At 50.3% G+C, this 16017-nt stretch overlaps 1 protein-coding gene across 4 annotated transcripts in view; it reads left to right on the top strand.

Moving 5' to 3' along the window:
- The window catches only part of TSPAN11 (tetraspanin 11), a 750083-nt gene that overhangs the window by 23090 nt on the left and 710976 nt on the right, over nucleotides 1-16017 (top strand). For 3 of the 4 annotated variants that reach the window (XR_014024060.1, XR_014024061.1, XM_081309807.1), the window contains exon 2: nucleotides 5964-6058. Coding sequence is in view for 1 of the 4 variants with exons in the window: in XM_081309807.1 (XP_081165933.1) it covers nucleotides 5975-6058 (84 nt within the window). In the remaining 3 variants the exon portion in view is untranslated. Of the gene's footprint in view, nucleotides 1-5963; nucleotides 6059-16017 lie in introns of those variants that run through there. The other variant, XR_014024059.1, reaches the window with a different exon arrangement.

Here is a 16017-nt window from a genome sequence, read left to right as displayed (position 1 = left end):
AAATTTTATGTCCTTTGGCCCATGTCTCCCTAATCCCCCGGCCCCAGAAACCACCACTGTACTCTCTACTTCTGGAAGTCCAACCTTTGTGGATTCCACCGAAGAGTAAGCTCATGCAGTATTGATTCTCCTGTGCCTGGCTTATGTCACTTAACACAGGCCGCTCTCAGGGACAGTTCCAAAGGAGATGAAAGCAGGACGTCCAAGGGACATCTGCAATCCCATGTCCCTTTTAGCACTATTCACAATAGCTGAAAAATGGGAGCAACCTAAGTGTCCATCAACAGACGAATGGATAAAGAAAATATGGTGAGCAGACGTGACGAATAAGTCAACCATAAAAAAGGATGAGTCCATTGTTTGCAATAACATGGATGAAACTGCAGGACATTGTGTGTTTTCATTTTAGAACCGCCAAGGTCCCTGAAGGCCTCCCCTAGGAATGGAGTGCTCTCCTTTCATAGACTAGAGTCAGGGCACCCCCAGCCTGAGCTCTTGCTAATGTAAGCACACATACACTGGTGAGATCTTTGGAGTCAAGTGGGTGGGGAAGGGGGAGAGTCACAACTAAGTGTGGCCAACGTTTTGACTGCACAGGGGCCCAGGCTGATTTCCCAGCCCTTCTTGAAGCCCAGGCCCACCCTCCTGGCCACCTCTAGGACTTTGCTGTCTCCCTCCTGAGTACCCTTCCCTCCTGCAGAGCCTACAGAAACCCTGCCTGTCCTCAAGGACCAGATTAAATAACCCTTCCTTTTCCCACCCTCGCCCAACCTGGTAGATGAATGTCATTTCCTCTGAGCCACCACTGGGCTTGGCCAGCATCTCTGAGAACTGGATCCAGAACGTCAGGAGGTTATATCTGTGCCTTCACCCACCTTCCACAGTTGCCCAGACTCCTTGAAGAGTAAGGCCAGTGTGCCAGGGTGAATCAGTGAAGGGTGCACAGACCCAGGGCCTGCGCAGTCTACAGAGCCAGCTCTAAGCACTACCCACCCCCGCTGCTCATCCACATTAAAGGACTCAGCTCTGCCCCCCATCCAGCAGCCCTGTGTGATCCTTCTGCTCCTGGGCGCTGGCCCTGGCTGGAACCTTGCCTTGCACAAGGACTTCAGATACCTCTGGGCAGTTTGTACAGGTCTGTTGTCTTCTCTGCAGTTTAAAACTCATTCACTTGGGGTGGGGGCAGGGCTTATAGTAGAAAAGATGAAATCCCCAAGTCTCACAGTCCATGATGTTACACATCTGTCCCTGATGAAAGTCACCAAAGTGCATCACTTCACCACCCAGGCATGTGCGGTTGCTTCTCTGAAAGATTCTAGGGAGTGGAGCCTGAATTTGGTATTACCAGCCCGGGGCCTGACAGCTGCCCCTGAATCCAAGCTTTGTTCTACTGTCAGAACCATGGCCTGGAGGGGAAGCGCCCAAGGCTGCTTCTTTCTGGGAAATCTCGGGCATCTCAATGAGAACTGTGTCTTAAATGTGAATTTTGTGTGAGAGGACACACCCTGGTGCCCACCCCACCTCTCTCTCATGTCTATGGCAGAATAGAGGACACTTATATTGCAGGGCCCTGGACTTTAATGGGCACTGATTCAATGGAAATATCTAAGAGTAGGTGACCACCACCCTGGTTTGCCTGGGATGACCCAGATTTAGCAAAGTGCCACATTTAAAGAAATCCCTCTGTCCTGGGCCAATCTGGTCAACCTGGTTGGGAACAAATTCTCCAAGTTTTCTTCAAATTCTCACTCTAAACCTGATGAATCAGAAGCCCCAGGGGTAATGTCTGGAAACCTGTTTTAATGAACTGTCCAGATAATTCCAATGCCATGATGCCCAAGAGAACATGGCCTCCCTCAGGATGAAGAAACATGGCAGGTGCTACTTGCCTAAATCCTTGGGTGGCAATTAGAGGGCAGAGCCAGAAACAGGGCCTGACTCCACTGTGCAGCTCAGCTGCCTCACTCAGTCCTCAGGCTCAGAGCAGAGTTCCCAAGCAGGAATCAGCCTGTGAACATAGATCAGTAACTAAGGTACTGAAATGCCCCCATCAACTGCCATAGTCCAGGGCCACTGGGCATTACCATGGGGGTCAGGCAAGATGGGGACTGCCAGCTTCCAAGAGGGTAGGATTCCTCTGAGCCTTGGCGCATTTGGATAAGCAGAAAATAGAGCAATTTCACATAAAGAAGAATGAAGTTCTGGCATTTGCTGGTAAATGGATGGAACGAGAGACTACCATGCTAAGAGAAATAAGTCAGCCCCAAGAAACCAAAGGCTGAATGTTCCCTCTGATAAGTGGATGCTAACACACAATGGGGGTGGTGGGAAGAATAAAAATGCTTAGGTTTAGAAAAAGGGGAGTAAAGGGAAAGGAGAGGGGGATGGGAACAGGAAATTCAATAGAATGAATTGGACATAACTTTCCTATGTTCATATATGAATACACAAACAGTGAAACTCCACATTGTGTACAAGGACAAGAATGGGAAGTGTTCTCCATGTATGTATGATGCGTCCAACTTCACCCTACTGCCATGTATAACTGAAAAAAAAACGAATTAAAAAAAAACCACTCTACTGTCATGTATATCCAAAAAGAACAAGTATTTTTTAAAAAAAATATTTCTTTATTTTTAGTTAGACACAATACTTCACTCATTTATTTCTATGTGGTGCTGAGGATCGAACCCAGGGTCTGGCACATGTGAGGCAAGTGCTCTACCACTGAGTCACAACCCCAGCCAAGAACAAGTATTTTTAAAAAGAATATACCTGAGAAAGTATTTCATGGAAGGAAGGAAGGAAGGAAGGAAGGAAGGAAGGAAGGAAATTCAGACTCAGGGCAGTGTAAGCAAAAGCCCAGAGGACACAGCACAGCCTCCAGGAGGCCCAAGGAGACAGCAGCAGCGAGGGCCCTGGGGGAGCAGTTACCTGCTCTCTGTGCTCAGGCCTGGACCAGCCTGTGTCGATTACCATCCCAGGTGGGTGTCTCTGTCTCGCCTGACCCCACTGCCCAGCTCTTACCCACTAGGGACACTTCCTCCCATTGGCTCAGGAAGTCCAACTCCAATTCCTACGAACAGAAACAAACTCCACTTAGGAAGGCAATCTGCTTCCCCGAAATCAGAAGGCACTCCTCAGAGTTCAGAGAAAATGGCTCAGGTGGATTATCCAAAGCCCTGCTTTTCATTCACTGGCAGGGGAGATAAGACCACTTGGGGGGGCTGTGTTTGCTTTCTCCCCTCCAGGAGCTGCGACAGACAGACCTGCTCTCCATGAATTGTCCTCTAGCCAAAGGAAAACCAGGGATCCCCTTAGGACAGTGGGAGTGTTGCCCGCTCACCCCCTCCAGCCTGCCCCTTTCACTGAAGGCAGCCAATGCCGGGGCTGTGGACCCTTAGCTCCTTTCCCAGGGAGCTAAGCCTTCCTGAACCTTCCGTTTTTATAGCACACAAGTGTTCCTTGGGCCTCGGCCTTCTGGATGCTTCCCTAGTGTTCTCATTGGATAATGTCTACTCCCGGTCTCCACTGACTCCGCCTTCCCATAGGCATCCCTAACCCACCACAGGCTCCCACCAGCCTTGCTCTGGTGAAGGGTCGCTTTGCTAGTCCTCACCTCTTGGCAGATCTGCCGCTGTGGACGCCCCCCTCTCCCCTGGCTCTGGGACCCCACACTCCCAGGTCTCCTCTCACCCATCGCAATAAGCTTCCTCCTCACTCCTCCCTCCTCTTTTTGCTCCTTTCATGTGAGTCAGGGCTCTCGGGAGCCCCACCTGCTTCTTCCTTGCCCAGACTACCCGCCCAGGGGACCTCCTTCTACCCTTCAGAGCTCCACCTCTTTCTTGGACTTGATTGCCAACTTCCTAACAGTCCTCCCTGTGCCCAGAGGGCCTGTCCCTTTTCTTCCTCCACAGGGGACTCTTTATGAAATGTGCATCTCAACTCAGGACTGCCTGGCCAAAAACTTTCCTGGGGTTCAGTACTTGGGATTGAACTTAGGGCACTTGACTACTGAGCCACATCCCCAGCCCTATTTTGTATTTTATTTTACAGACCGTGTCTTACTGAGTGGCTTAGCAATTGCTGAGGCTGGCTTTGAACTCATGATCCTCCTGCCTCAGCCTCTCAAGTCTCTGTACCACCTGCCCAGCCTATCTGAAGTCCTTTTTAAAAATGCAACCTTCCTTTCCTGGGTCCTGACCCCTGATTTGGAGTAAGTTTCTCACGTTCCTTTTCTGTGGGTCTAGAGAAATGTCTGTGGTGGGTCCAGTGGACCCTGGCTGGGAAGGGTCCACTGTAGGGAGAGAACAGTCAGCAGCTGGGAGAGGCCAGGCCTCACAAGCTCTGTGGGATAACTACGGGGCCGTGGGGTTCAGCAGGTCCTCAGACACAGTCTCACATCAGGGCGGATGCAGAGCACCAAGGTGTAGCTCCTACTGTAGCTCCTGGCCGCCCCATCCATCACCATGTTCACAAGCTTCCTTTTTCTTCTCTGTCTCTTTCAGTATTTCTTCCACTGCCTCTCAGACTAATTGGAGAAAAATGGGTTTTGTCTTCTTTTTGACACAAAGGCTAAAAGTCTTAAATTACCTTCTTCAAGATCTGCAAATAGAAATCCCAGAGAAGACAGCCACCTTTTTTATCTCCCTCTCCCCCTCTCTCTGTCTCCAGGAGCCTCAGAGCTTTGAAGTAAGAGACAGAGCAGTGCTCAGGAGGAAGAAGCCTGGCCTGGTCCCAGCCCTGGCCCAGGAGATGAGGGAGGGACAAGAGCAGGGCCTGGCTGGGACCAGGAGTGATGGAGGGCGACATGGAAATGGGCTCATGGCTTGTGGTTCTGAAACAAAAAGAGGTTTCCTGGAAGGGAACCATTTCTGAAGGAGCACCCACTCTGTGAACGTGGGCCATGTAGCCAGAGGAGAAGGAGGAACCGTGGAGGCTTCAGGCTTGCTGAGGTCCAGACTAGCTGAGAAGCAAACAGGAATAGCAGGCACACTGGGCCTTCTCTACTTTTGTCACCACCAATGATGTCACAGCTCACAGGTGTCCATCAATGTGTCAGAACAAGAGAGAAAGCTTGGTGCTAAAGACTGGCTATTTTAGGACAGGAGTCTTGGTTTCTTGCCAAAGTTCGGTGACATGGAATAATAATAGCTGACGTTTATTGAGCACTTGCTTTGTGCCAAGGACTATACTAAACCCTTCACATGGATGATCCCATCTAATGTTCCAAACCACTCTATGATGTGGGTATCATCATTAACTGCATTTACACATAAGGATTCTGAAGGATGGGAGGTTGTGGACTTGCCCAACACATCGTGTACCAGATCAGAGCATGAACCCAGGAGGCTGACTTCAGAGTCTCTTGTATTTCTTGCTGTCAAACCACTAGGCCCATCTGCACCGGCCTCCTCATCTGGAAGGTGAAGGTGCTGGGAACAGGCGGGGTAGACTGGGAGACCCGAAGGCCAACTCCAGCATGAGTGCTCTGACAGGGCTTCTGCGATGCAGGTGCACACAGAGATCTTCAAATGGTGCCTAGTTCAGCTTTCCAAGGCAGTGTGGCCATGCCAACAGAGTGAGCACCTGTATGGGGTAGGGGACAGGAAAACAGGTGCCCTGTGATTGTGATGAGATGGGAGGAAAGTACAAATAGCACTAAGCCCATGTGAAATTTGTAAAAGCCTTTAGGTTAGACCTGTGGTCATGGGGGGCGGAGGGAGCCAAGATCCAGAGGTCTAGAAAATTCCACCCAGATTGACTGCATTAGGTGTCCAATGGCCTTTGTGTCTCCCTAATTTTTGCTCCATGTTGCACACTCACAGCCTCAAACCCTCCTGGTCACACAGGGGACCTTGAAGGGGACCTTGAAAGGGGCCTTGTCAAGCAGCTCTGGCTCTGGGAGGATGAGGCAGGTCCGTGTGTCCTCCCGGGGCCCAGCATGTGTGTGTCCTTTGCAGGTCCAGCAACCATGGCCCATTACAAGACGGAGCAGGAGGACTGGCTCATCGTCTACCTGAAGTATTTGCTCTTCTTGTTCAACTTCTTCTTCTGGGTAAGTGAACTCTGAACGCGCATCCCCTTTCCAAGCGCCGAATGAGTCAAGCCACCTTGGTTTTTTGTGAGTCATCACTTTCTTCCAAATGAAAGGCCCCCAAGGTGCAAGTTCTGCTGACTTTAAAGCAAGCATGTATGTTTTCCTCTGCAGGCTGGCGTGGGGTCAGCCACATGCATCTGACTAGAGAAAAGCGTAACAAAGCACTATGTGTGCCAGCCCCCCTCCCCCTGCAGAGGGTCAGGGGCTCTCCTCCCTGTCACTGGTATAATGCCCTATGAGAAACGCAACTGCCTCAAATAAGGCTGGTTTCCACCAAAGCCCATTTGCCTGCCGTGGTTCATATGGTTCTTCAGACCCTGGGCAAACATACGGATGCCTTGGGGACCCAGGACTGCCTCTCTATAGTGACTCCCCCAAGAAACCTGCCTGCTTGAGACTTTCCAGAACAGAGTAAAGGCTATCCACTAGGTGCCATTATCTGGTTACTTGAGAGCAGAATCCCATCAGTTGCCCCCAAATAGCCTGAATGTTTGTATTTTGTATTCCAGCTCACTAATTCTGGAAAGGCAGGTGACACTAAAGAGAGCAGGCTTTGCTCAGCCAGACCTAGGCTGTGCTATCTAGCAATGATGTGGCCTAGGCCACTTAAGTTGGATGAGTCTGTTTCCCCAGCTACAATTTGGGGATTATTTCTAGATTCTTAGGGTCACATTCAACAAATACAATGTTTTGAAGATATTGAATGCATATGTCTGAAAATACCATCAAAGCAACAAGAAACTTACTGATTAGGAAGAGTTAAGTTTGGTTTTGGGTTTTCTTTTTTCTTTTTTTCTTTCTTTTTTTTTTTTTTTTTTGGTACTGAGGATTGAACCCAAGAGTGCTTAACCACTGAGCCACAACCCCAGTCTTTTATATATATATATATATATATATATATATATATATATATATTTTAGAGACAGGGTCTCATTGAATTACTTAGGGCCTCACTAAGTTGCTGAGGCTGGCTTTGAACTCAGGATCCTCCTGCCTCAGCCTCCTAAGCCACTGGAATTATAGGCATGCACCTCCATGTCCAGCCAGAGCTAGGTTTCTTGCTACCCTGGGTAAGAGAGCTCTCTTTGACAGAGTCTTAGGAGAATCTCAGAAATGCACACAAAGGTGGACCATGTCTTAGCTTTCAGGCCCTTTCCTGCAAGAGCCTGATTAAGATTGGGAAGAATAATGACAGAGTAGTGTAGGATGGATGGACACAGACAGGCCAGAATCTTGAAGAGTCTTGGAGAACAGACCGTTGTTTGATGCTATCTATTCAAAAGCTGAACAATCTAATGTTTATTTAAATGTGTTTTGCAAAGTTCCTGAAATACACAATAAAATTATTTGCAGCTTTTGTCTCCCCGGGCAGGAGTTTCCTGGAACAGTGAGGGTGTGGTGATAAAGATGATGGGATAATAAAGCTGTGGAGCTGGAAACTGTAAACCATGTGGGTGTAGAAGGTTTCAGTTCTTAAAGGTAAATCCAGCCGGGTGTTTAAGATGCTTACAGAGCAGGCTTTTCTTTTTAAGAATGTTTTTCCTAATCATCCAAGTTTTATGTGCTCACTATAGATAATCCTAAAAAATTGAAAAATATAATAAAACTTACCCACGTCTTCCTGTCTTGGTTTCTAGAGCTGCTCTCACAAATTACGGCAAATGGGGTAGCATTAAACAACAGAAATATTTTTTTCTCACAATTGTGGACACTAGAAGTCCAAAATCAAGGTGTCTGCAAGGCCGTGCTCCCTCTGAGACGCTGGGTAGACCCTTTCCTTGCTTCCGGAAGCTGCTGGAAATGCTTGGCCTCCTTGGCATCATAGCTGCTGCCCTGTCCCGCCTCTGTCCTCACTGCTGGCAGTCACGTGCCAGTCTTCATGTGACATTTCCCTCTTCTTATGAGGATGAGGGGCATATTGGATACAGGTCACCCTAATGACCTCATCTTGACTTCACTGCATCTGCCAAGACCCTGTTTCCCAATAAGATCCCCTTCACAGGAACCTGGCAGTGAGAATTCCAGCATGTCTTCCAGGGTGCAGGGCACGATTCAGTCCGTGCTGCCTGCCATCCCAGAAACATTCACTGTTAACACTTCCTCCTGACTTTGCATGGGTCAAGGCGCGAGATGGTGGTGACCTTGTACTCTGGGAGTGATGGTGGGAATAGAAATATTTGGGGAGAGTTAAGTAAGGGGTTAGAAAGGTAAAATTGACAAGATCGGGCTATTACCAGATGGGCTGAGAAAGAAGAGGGCTCTGGGGAACGTAGCTCCTCAGTGGATGGTGGGGCTCTGCATTTGTGCAGGGGACCAGAAAGAGAAGCAGTTTGGGGTGGGGTGGGGTGGCGAGGTCGGAGGTCAGCATGTGGGTTTGTGTTGCCAGGAGACATCTAAGTGGAGACACACAGTGGGAAGTTAGTTCATGGCTCCAAAACTCAGGAAGCAGCCAGGCCAATGCCGCAGACTTAGGGACATCCCCACCTGGAGAGCAATTGCAGCCATGAAAATAGATGAGAACAGAGTGGACAGGGACTAGGAAGGGCGAGGAAGGAAGAATGAGGCCTGGGGACTCTCCAGGGGCCAGGGCTGAGTCTGGGCAACCAGAGGTCCTGGGTCGGCCTGAACTGAGGGAGCTCCTGAGGTGGGGGGCTGTTAGTGCTGAAACCAGGAAAGCTCCAGGCAAATTGGGATGAGCAGTCAGCCTTGAGCAGCCAGAGGAAGGAGGTCCACCATGGAAGCTGCAGAGTAAGAGCCAGAGAGGGGGTCATGAAACCAGGGAAAAACCCAGATCCGAGAAGGTGGAGATTGGGCAAAGCTAACAGTGTGGAAGGTTCAGGAAACATGGAGCATCCTCAGGCCTAGGAAAGGCCAGAGGGCTTAGCAACAGAGAGCAGCAAGTGTGGGAACTGCTTTGTGGAGAGTCAGGGTAGAAAGAGTGGGACTCCGTCTCGACAGCTTCCCCCAGACACACTGAGAAGAGAGGAGGCGGTGACCGCGGGGTCAGGAGCCTGCTGGTCCTTTGGTACCTAGGGCAATTGTGGGATGCTCAACCCAAAATATTTGTGAAACAACTGGGGGCCTTGCGCATCCTGACTGTGCTGAGGTCCCAGAGGAAGCGGTGGGCAGTAGACATGGTGACCGCCCCCAGGGGCCCCACCAAGCCAGAGTGGACTCAGCGTCCATCTGTGTTTGTGTTACTTTGGGGGTGGTAAAGAAAAAGACACGTGGGAGGCAGCACGGGCAGATGGGCAGCAAGCATGTCACCAGAGCAGCTACCGATGAGAGGAGCCACCCCCACACAGCTCTCCCAGTTTTGAGTTAAAAATAGCCCTGCCTGGGGGCCTGGCTGGCCTCGGACCAGTTTCCCAGGGCCTTGTCAGAAGGTTCTGACAAGGCTCCCCTAGACCTGCTGCACAGTCCTCAGAAGTAGACAGGGGCAGACAGACGTGTCCCATCTCCTGTCTTGCTGCCTCAACGCAGAGCACGACTTTACACTACCCAGGTCCCTGAGAACCTACCATAACCCACCCCTCCCTCCTAGTGGGAGGGCATCTAGGGAGGCAAGTGATACCTAGGTATTCTAATACCAGGTCAGTAATAATCATGACCATTTAAAAACTCATTCCACAATTTGTAATAAGTACCTACTGAGTGTGAAGCACAGTTCTAAGTTCACAACACGGGACAGAGTTCTTAGTTTTCCTGGAACTTCCTGTCGTGGGCTTCCTCTGTGCTTGCCTTTCCACCTGCATCACCCTATTCAAAACTCCCAGCCCCCCTTTGAGACTATGAACAGCTCTATTAGAGTCCCATTTTATAGAGTGTCAAGCAAATTTTCCAAAGTCCCACAGCTGGAGTCTGTTCTCCCTGACCCTAAGCCTGAGTGTGCTGAGCCACTATGCTCTGTGACGCCCAGCCCTGAGTCCTGCACTACGCCCCCCCCCCCCACTGTCTTTGGGGCACACATGGATTATCAAGGCAGCAGAGCATGCTGGGAAGTCCCAGGCTCTAGTGCGGGATCAAATTCAGATTGCATTATTTATTTGCCATGGGATGTTCAGTGTAAAGAATTGGATTAGGTCTTCTCTGAATCCCTATGCTAAAGCCCTAATACCCAATGTGACCATATTTGGAAATGAGGCTTTTAGGTCATAATGGGAAGGTCTTCATCCAATAGGGATGGTGGCCCTTTAAGGAGCAGAGCTCCAAATGCAAACACTAAATGAGGACAGGGCAAGAAGGCACTGCCATCAAGCCAGGAAGGGAGCCTGCACCAGGAACTCAATCAATGGGACCTTGTTCTTGAACTTCCAGCCTTCAAACTGTGACATCAAGTTCTGTTGTCTACAGCATTTTGTTATGACAGCCCAGGAAGACAGGCTGAGGCATCGGGCAAACAACTTAATCTCACTGGGCCTCACTTTTTTCATACATGAAATAAGAAAGGCGATACTTGTAAGAATCAGGGTTTCAAATTCAGGAAAACATTAAGCACATACTCAGTGCTTAGCTGTTATGCTGACTGTTTTGATAAGATGCCTCGTCTCTTCAACAGCTTTCTCCATCCATAGAACTGTCTCTAAGACTTCCAGCATCAAGAGACACAAGGAAGCATAAGAAATGCTAATGCAAAGCTTCAATCACAGAACTCAACTTCCCCTCACAGTGTGTGAAGGACTCTGAGATTTTCTCTGGTCTTTTCATGATTGCTATTAAGTGCATGTTGTATTTATTTCACAACCCTAATGGGTCACATTCCAAAGTTCAAAAAGCCCAGAGCAGTCCCCCCCTCCACCCAACCTGGTCAGGACTCGGGTGACAGCTCTTCCTTTTACCCCATCCCTGAAGCCCCTTTGGATCAGGAACCAAAAATGTCACCACTTTCCTGCCTCTTTCATGACCCTAAAAGCCAGTTGCCCAGGCTTTCCTACCTGGCTGCCTGGGAAATAACTTTCCTCCTCTTCTTTTTCCTACACAGCTCCCTATGGCTCCCGTCACCTCTGCAATGTTGTTCTCTAATTTATTATTTTAATTAGCTGCTTGGCTGTGTTAATAATCAAAACTTTCCCAGCCTCCCAGGAGCTCTGCCAGGCTACGGGGAGAGACTGGGGAGGCCGCCTCTGCCTTGAAGCCCGGTCCTGCCCTGAGCGACGGCTGAGCTTGGCACTTCACATGGGAATCCCAGGGTCCCCTTCAAGGAGATGTGAAGCTAAGACAGGTGGTGGAAAAGATGGAGGACTTGAATCCTGGCCAGAGCAGTGGGAAGGGCTCGAGGGCATCACCTCCGGATGCAGGGAGAATCCAGGAGGGAAAAGCCTCTGCTTGATTGAAAGCTGAGGCTGGAAAGCCCTTCACTGCCTGTGCCATCCCCCATTGAACATGGCCTCAGGGGTCCGCTGAGATGGGTGCATGTTTTGTCTGTGCAGGGCTGTGGCAGTGATGCCTGTCAGGATGAAGTCTGTGCTAACAGTCCTGCAGCACAGGACACGGGCCTGGCTGTCCCCCAACCCTAATGCCAATGGCCTGCTTCTTGTGTGCAGCTGTGTCTGGTCAGTGGCTCAGTTGATAAAATGAGCATGAAATATAACATCAAGGTTCTTGAATTCTTGCCCCACTCTTCCACTGACTAGCTATTGTGACCTTGGAGATGTCACTACTCTCTGGGCCTTAGTTTCACCATCTAGAATATAAAAGAGATGGACTCAGGCATTTTCCTCCCTCCCTCCCTTCTTTGCTTCCTCCTCCTTCCCTCCCTGTGGAGTCACGGACATCTCCCACATGGGGCACTCTCCTGGGGATACTAAGATGAATGAGGCTTAATCAAGAGGCTAAAAGGGGAAACACAGGAGGTAGCAAATAAAAGAAATAGGCTGCAATGCTTGTAACTATAGAGACAAGTACAAGACATGGACTTAGTGTGGAGGACACAAGAATTTGCTGGATGTGGGGCAGGGGCAGCTCCAAGCAAGGTTTCTTCTGAGTTCTGAGCTGGGTTCAAAAGATGCACAGGTGACCTTCCCCGCCCTCCCAGCTCTCAGGCTCAGCATGTCCCATGAAATTTTGGTCTTGTTTTAAGTGTAGAAGAGATTAGGAATGAGAGCAGGAGGAAGGAGTATTCTGAATTGTTTTTATCAAAGGCTCTTTCAAACCAAAGAGCCATGAAAAGAAGGCCTCCCCGTGGAAAATGACCCTTAGTATGACACCGTAAAGATCTGCTCATGCAGAACAGGTGGAGAAGCCAGCAGGAGCATGGGATGGAGCTGAGGAGATGCTTCTCTGGCACTCAGAGAGGAGATGCCCATTAACAGGGTGAACAGCAGCACATGATGCCAACTGCCTCATGTCCTCCTAGAGAGCACCCAGGCTCAGGTGTGGGATGGGGGTGCCATTGACCCCAAAAGTGTGCATTGGCTGCAGGGATGTGCTGTCACGACTGCAGCCTGGAGTTCAGCTACCTTTGGGAAATGGGGAACCACTCTTTAAAAGGAACTCTGGTGGGAATGAGCCAGGCTTGGCTCACATCCAGCCTCCCAGTCCTCTCCCTGAGCCCCTAGGTTATGTCACCCCCCCAAAACTGACCCATTCACTTTCTCCTTTGCAAGAGAATCATCCTGGTGATTTCTGCAACAATGTGGAGCCAGGGTTTCTCTAGCTAGTAAGTGGCAGCATCAACCCAGTGACACGAGGGCAGGGGCTGGGGCAGGCCTGGGCCCCACCACAGCACCAGAGCCTGTATTGCCACAGTTGGTGCATAATGGATGTTGGCTGAAAGAGAAAGAGAATAATGAACTGTGACAGGAAGACCTCCCGGATGCCAGCTCGGGCCTTTCCAGGGGGTTCCAGTGACCTGGAGAAAAGACCAATCATTTCTGGGAATGCACTGTCCCTCTAAAAATTAAAATTTCTCTAAAGTAAGGACAAGAAATGCTCCCTTTCCACCCAGGAATTCAGCAGACAGGCAGGTGTGGGGAGCAGATGTTATTTCCAAAGCCCTCGATCCAAATCCCAAATGCAAGTCTCAGGTCCACTGTGGGGGCTCCCGCACACCAGGCCATGCTGGGCCCAAGGGCTCCGAGGAGAGTGAGGTGTGGCTGGGAAGGAGTGATCCAAATGCCACTGAAGTGCCGAAGGAGCTCACCTGCCTAGAGATCTGAGCAAAGGGCCTAGAAAGGCGTATAAGCATTCAGCAGAGGAAGAAAAAGGGCAGAGAGAACAATGTAAGAATGGTGGAGAAGAACAAGAGATGAGAAGACTGAGGCCCGCCGAGGCTGCGTGAATTTGTCCAGACTCACAGAGTCAGTCAACTGAGGAACTCGACCTCAGCCACCAGCCCTTTGCCAAGTTCACCCTCTCAACCACTCACTCTGTGGGCATGGCCTTAGTTAGAGGGCATCTACGGTATGTTCAAGAAAAGCAACTGTGTAGGTCATCTTGATTAAAGCCCAGGTATGCAGAAAGGGAGGTAACAGCAGATAAAGCCCCAAACCAGGTCAGGACAGACCTTTTGGAGCCTTGGGGCCAGGCCAAAGAGTGTGGGCTTGGTGCTCTGGGTGTGGGGAGCCAGTGGAGATTTCTCAGCAGGGTTGCCATGGCAGCTCAGCATGGAGTGGACCAGGAGTTGAGGGCTGACCCCATGGTGGGGGGCCACGCTGGGCAATGTGGTGAGAAGAAGCAGGGTGAGTCTGGGAGCAGATGGGCATCCCACGTGTCTGTCACTGAGGAGGGAAGAGACGTTGATGACCCTGCAGGGTCTGGTCTGGGGTGGGTAGGTGATGGTGCCGTTGGTGAGACAGCGCAGGGAAGGAGCATAGGTGACAAGTGTGCCCCTAATAGATGGACCTTTCTATCCAGCCCCAGACCTTTCCAGACCAGCATGGTGCTCGGCACAGGGTAGGCAGCCAGCCAACAAGTGAACTGCCCTTGTCACCCTGTGATTTTCTGCCACCACCACCATGGGCTGCTGGCACTAAAGGCAGAGAACCCTCCAGACCAGGGGTCCTCCCTGACTGGGAGCCCCATGGTCTTGGCCCCTGCTCTGTCCCTGTCCTTCCCCCAGCACAGAAGCCCTACTGTCACCCAACAATGAAAAATCCCACTATTGCTTTTGTATCCTCTGCCTGCTTCCTTCAGGTCTGCCTGCTTCATTCTAACAGTCCCAGGCATGCGTGGTTAATCCCGGGGCCCCCATGGTGACAGGAGGACATTTTGGCAATATTTTTTTTCTGTGAACAGGCAGTTCCTAAAATTACACAGCATGAGTGACCTGCTCTGCCCCTCCTGGCTTGCTGCTGTGTCCTCATGGTCCAGCTTTGCCCTCTGCAGGGTTTTTTTGGGATTTTTTTTCTTGGTACTGAGAATCGAACCTAAAGCACTCTACTATAGAGGAACTCAACCCAGCCCTTTTTATTTTATTTTAAGATGGTCTCGCTAAATTGCCCAGGCTGCCATATCCCCCCCCCCCCAGACTCCTGAGTAGCTGGAATTGCAGGCAGGTGCAGCCACACCCAGCACTGGAGGTTTTCTGGGTCACTCATTGGCCATAGGCCATGGCTTTCTAAAAGGCAGCTAATACTCCACAGAAAACCAGCCCAGTTTCCTTGAGGAACCAAACACTGTTGAATCAACTCTATGTAAATGGCTATTGAAACTGTTCACTGAGCTCCCCGAGCCTAGCGGTTCTCCTCTGGGTACCTCTTCCACTGACTTAGACAGTTTCCAGATGGCTGAGTGACAGCCATGAGCCACTGGTCCGAGCATCTTGCTGGAGGAGTACTGGCAGAAGGTTGTCCCCCTAGTACTAACAGGGAAATTTTGCCCACATGAAAGGAACCGCAGAGATATCTTTATCCAGTGCCCTGATTTACAGATGAAGAAATGGAGGTTTAGACAGGCTGGGTATGACATGGCTCGTGGGGCCACAGCAGAACTAGATGCAGGCCTACTAACTTCTACCCTCGGTGACACCCTCTGGGGACCCATTCCAACATTTAGCAATTTTACTTCTGTCCAGAGGAAAGGTGTTTTTCTGAAGAGCTGGCCAAGTCCCAAGTAGGAGATTCCCCCAAAAGAACTGAAACCCTTCCACTCCCTGTGGCTAATCACACGTTGTTTTCCCTTCAGAAGCCACAGATGAAGCACTCTGGGGAAGGGTGGAGGCCCCGTGGACTCAGACTCATGTCCTGATTTCCTCTGGACAGAAGAATTACATGCTGTTTTCTAGGCCTTGATCGGGGTAGCATGTCCCTCCAGATGCCTCCCAGACTCTGCCCCATGGCTGGGGACCCAGCTGTCACCTGGTAGGCCTGGGGGTTCAGCCTGCTTTGCAAATTCTCAAGTGCTCTGATAAAGGGCAGAGCTCCACAAATGGAACCAACTGTGCTCCTCTCCTGGGGCTGCATCTCTCCTGGCCCCCACCTCTCCTCCTGGAAAATCCTGCTCATTATCACACATCATACCCAAAGATGGAGGGAAAGGATAGCATTAAATCCCAAATAAATACCAACAGCATTCCAGGCAAATGCTCCTAGCCCAGGGGTCCAGAGCCTCCAGACACCACAGTCCCCAACATGACCAGGGAGCCTGGTGTGTTCTGTTGAGACCCAGCACAGCGCCACCTTCTGGGAAGAAATGGAAGGAACACCTAGGTCCCCTATTAATTATGAAAACTAGGCAGCAGTTCTTAAGGAGACCACTGGAAACTTTATAAAGTATTCATGCCTGGGTCCCCCTCTTGGACATACTGATTGGCTCAGGTCATGGCCTTGGTTTTTCACAGCTCTCCAGGTGACTGTGCAGCCAGGAATAGGAGGACATAGAGAAGGAGACCATCTAGGCCAGGGCTCATTATGTGGTACAAGAATGGACTACAGACATGAATCTGAGAATCTGAGAACTGTTCTACGTAAATGATCATT

The sequence above is a fragment of the Spermophilus citellus genome (assembly GCF_964194105.1).
Source record: "Spermophilus citellus genome assembly, chromosome: 10".
Classification (NCBI taxonomy): Eukaryota; Metazoa; Chordata; class Mammalia; order Rodentia; family Sciuridae; genus Spermophilus; species Spermophilus citellus.
Note: the sequence above shows the minus strand (reverse complement) of the source record. Positions and strands in the feature narration are given on the sequence as shown.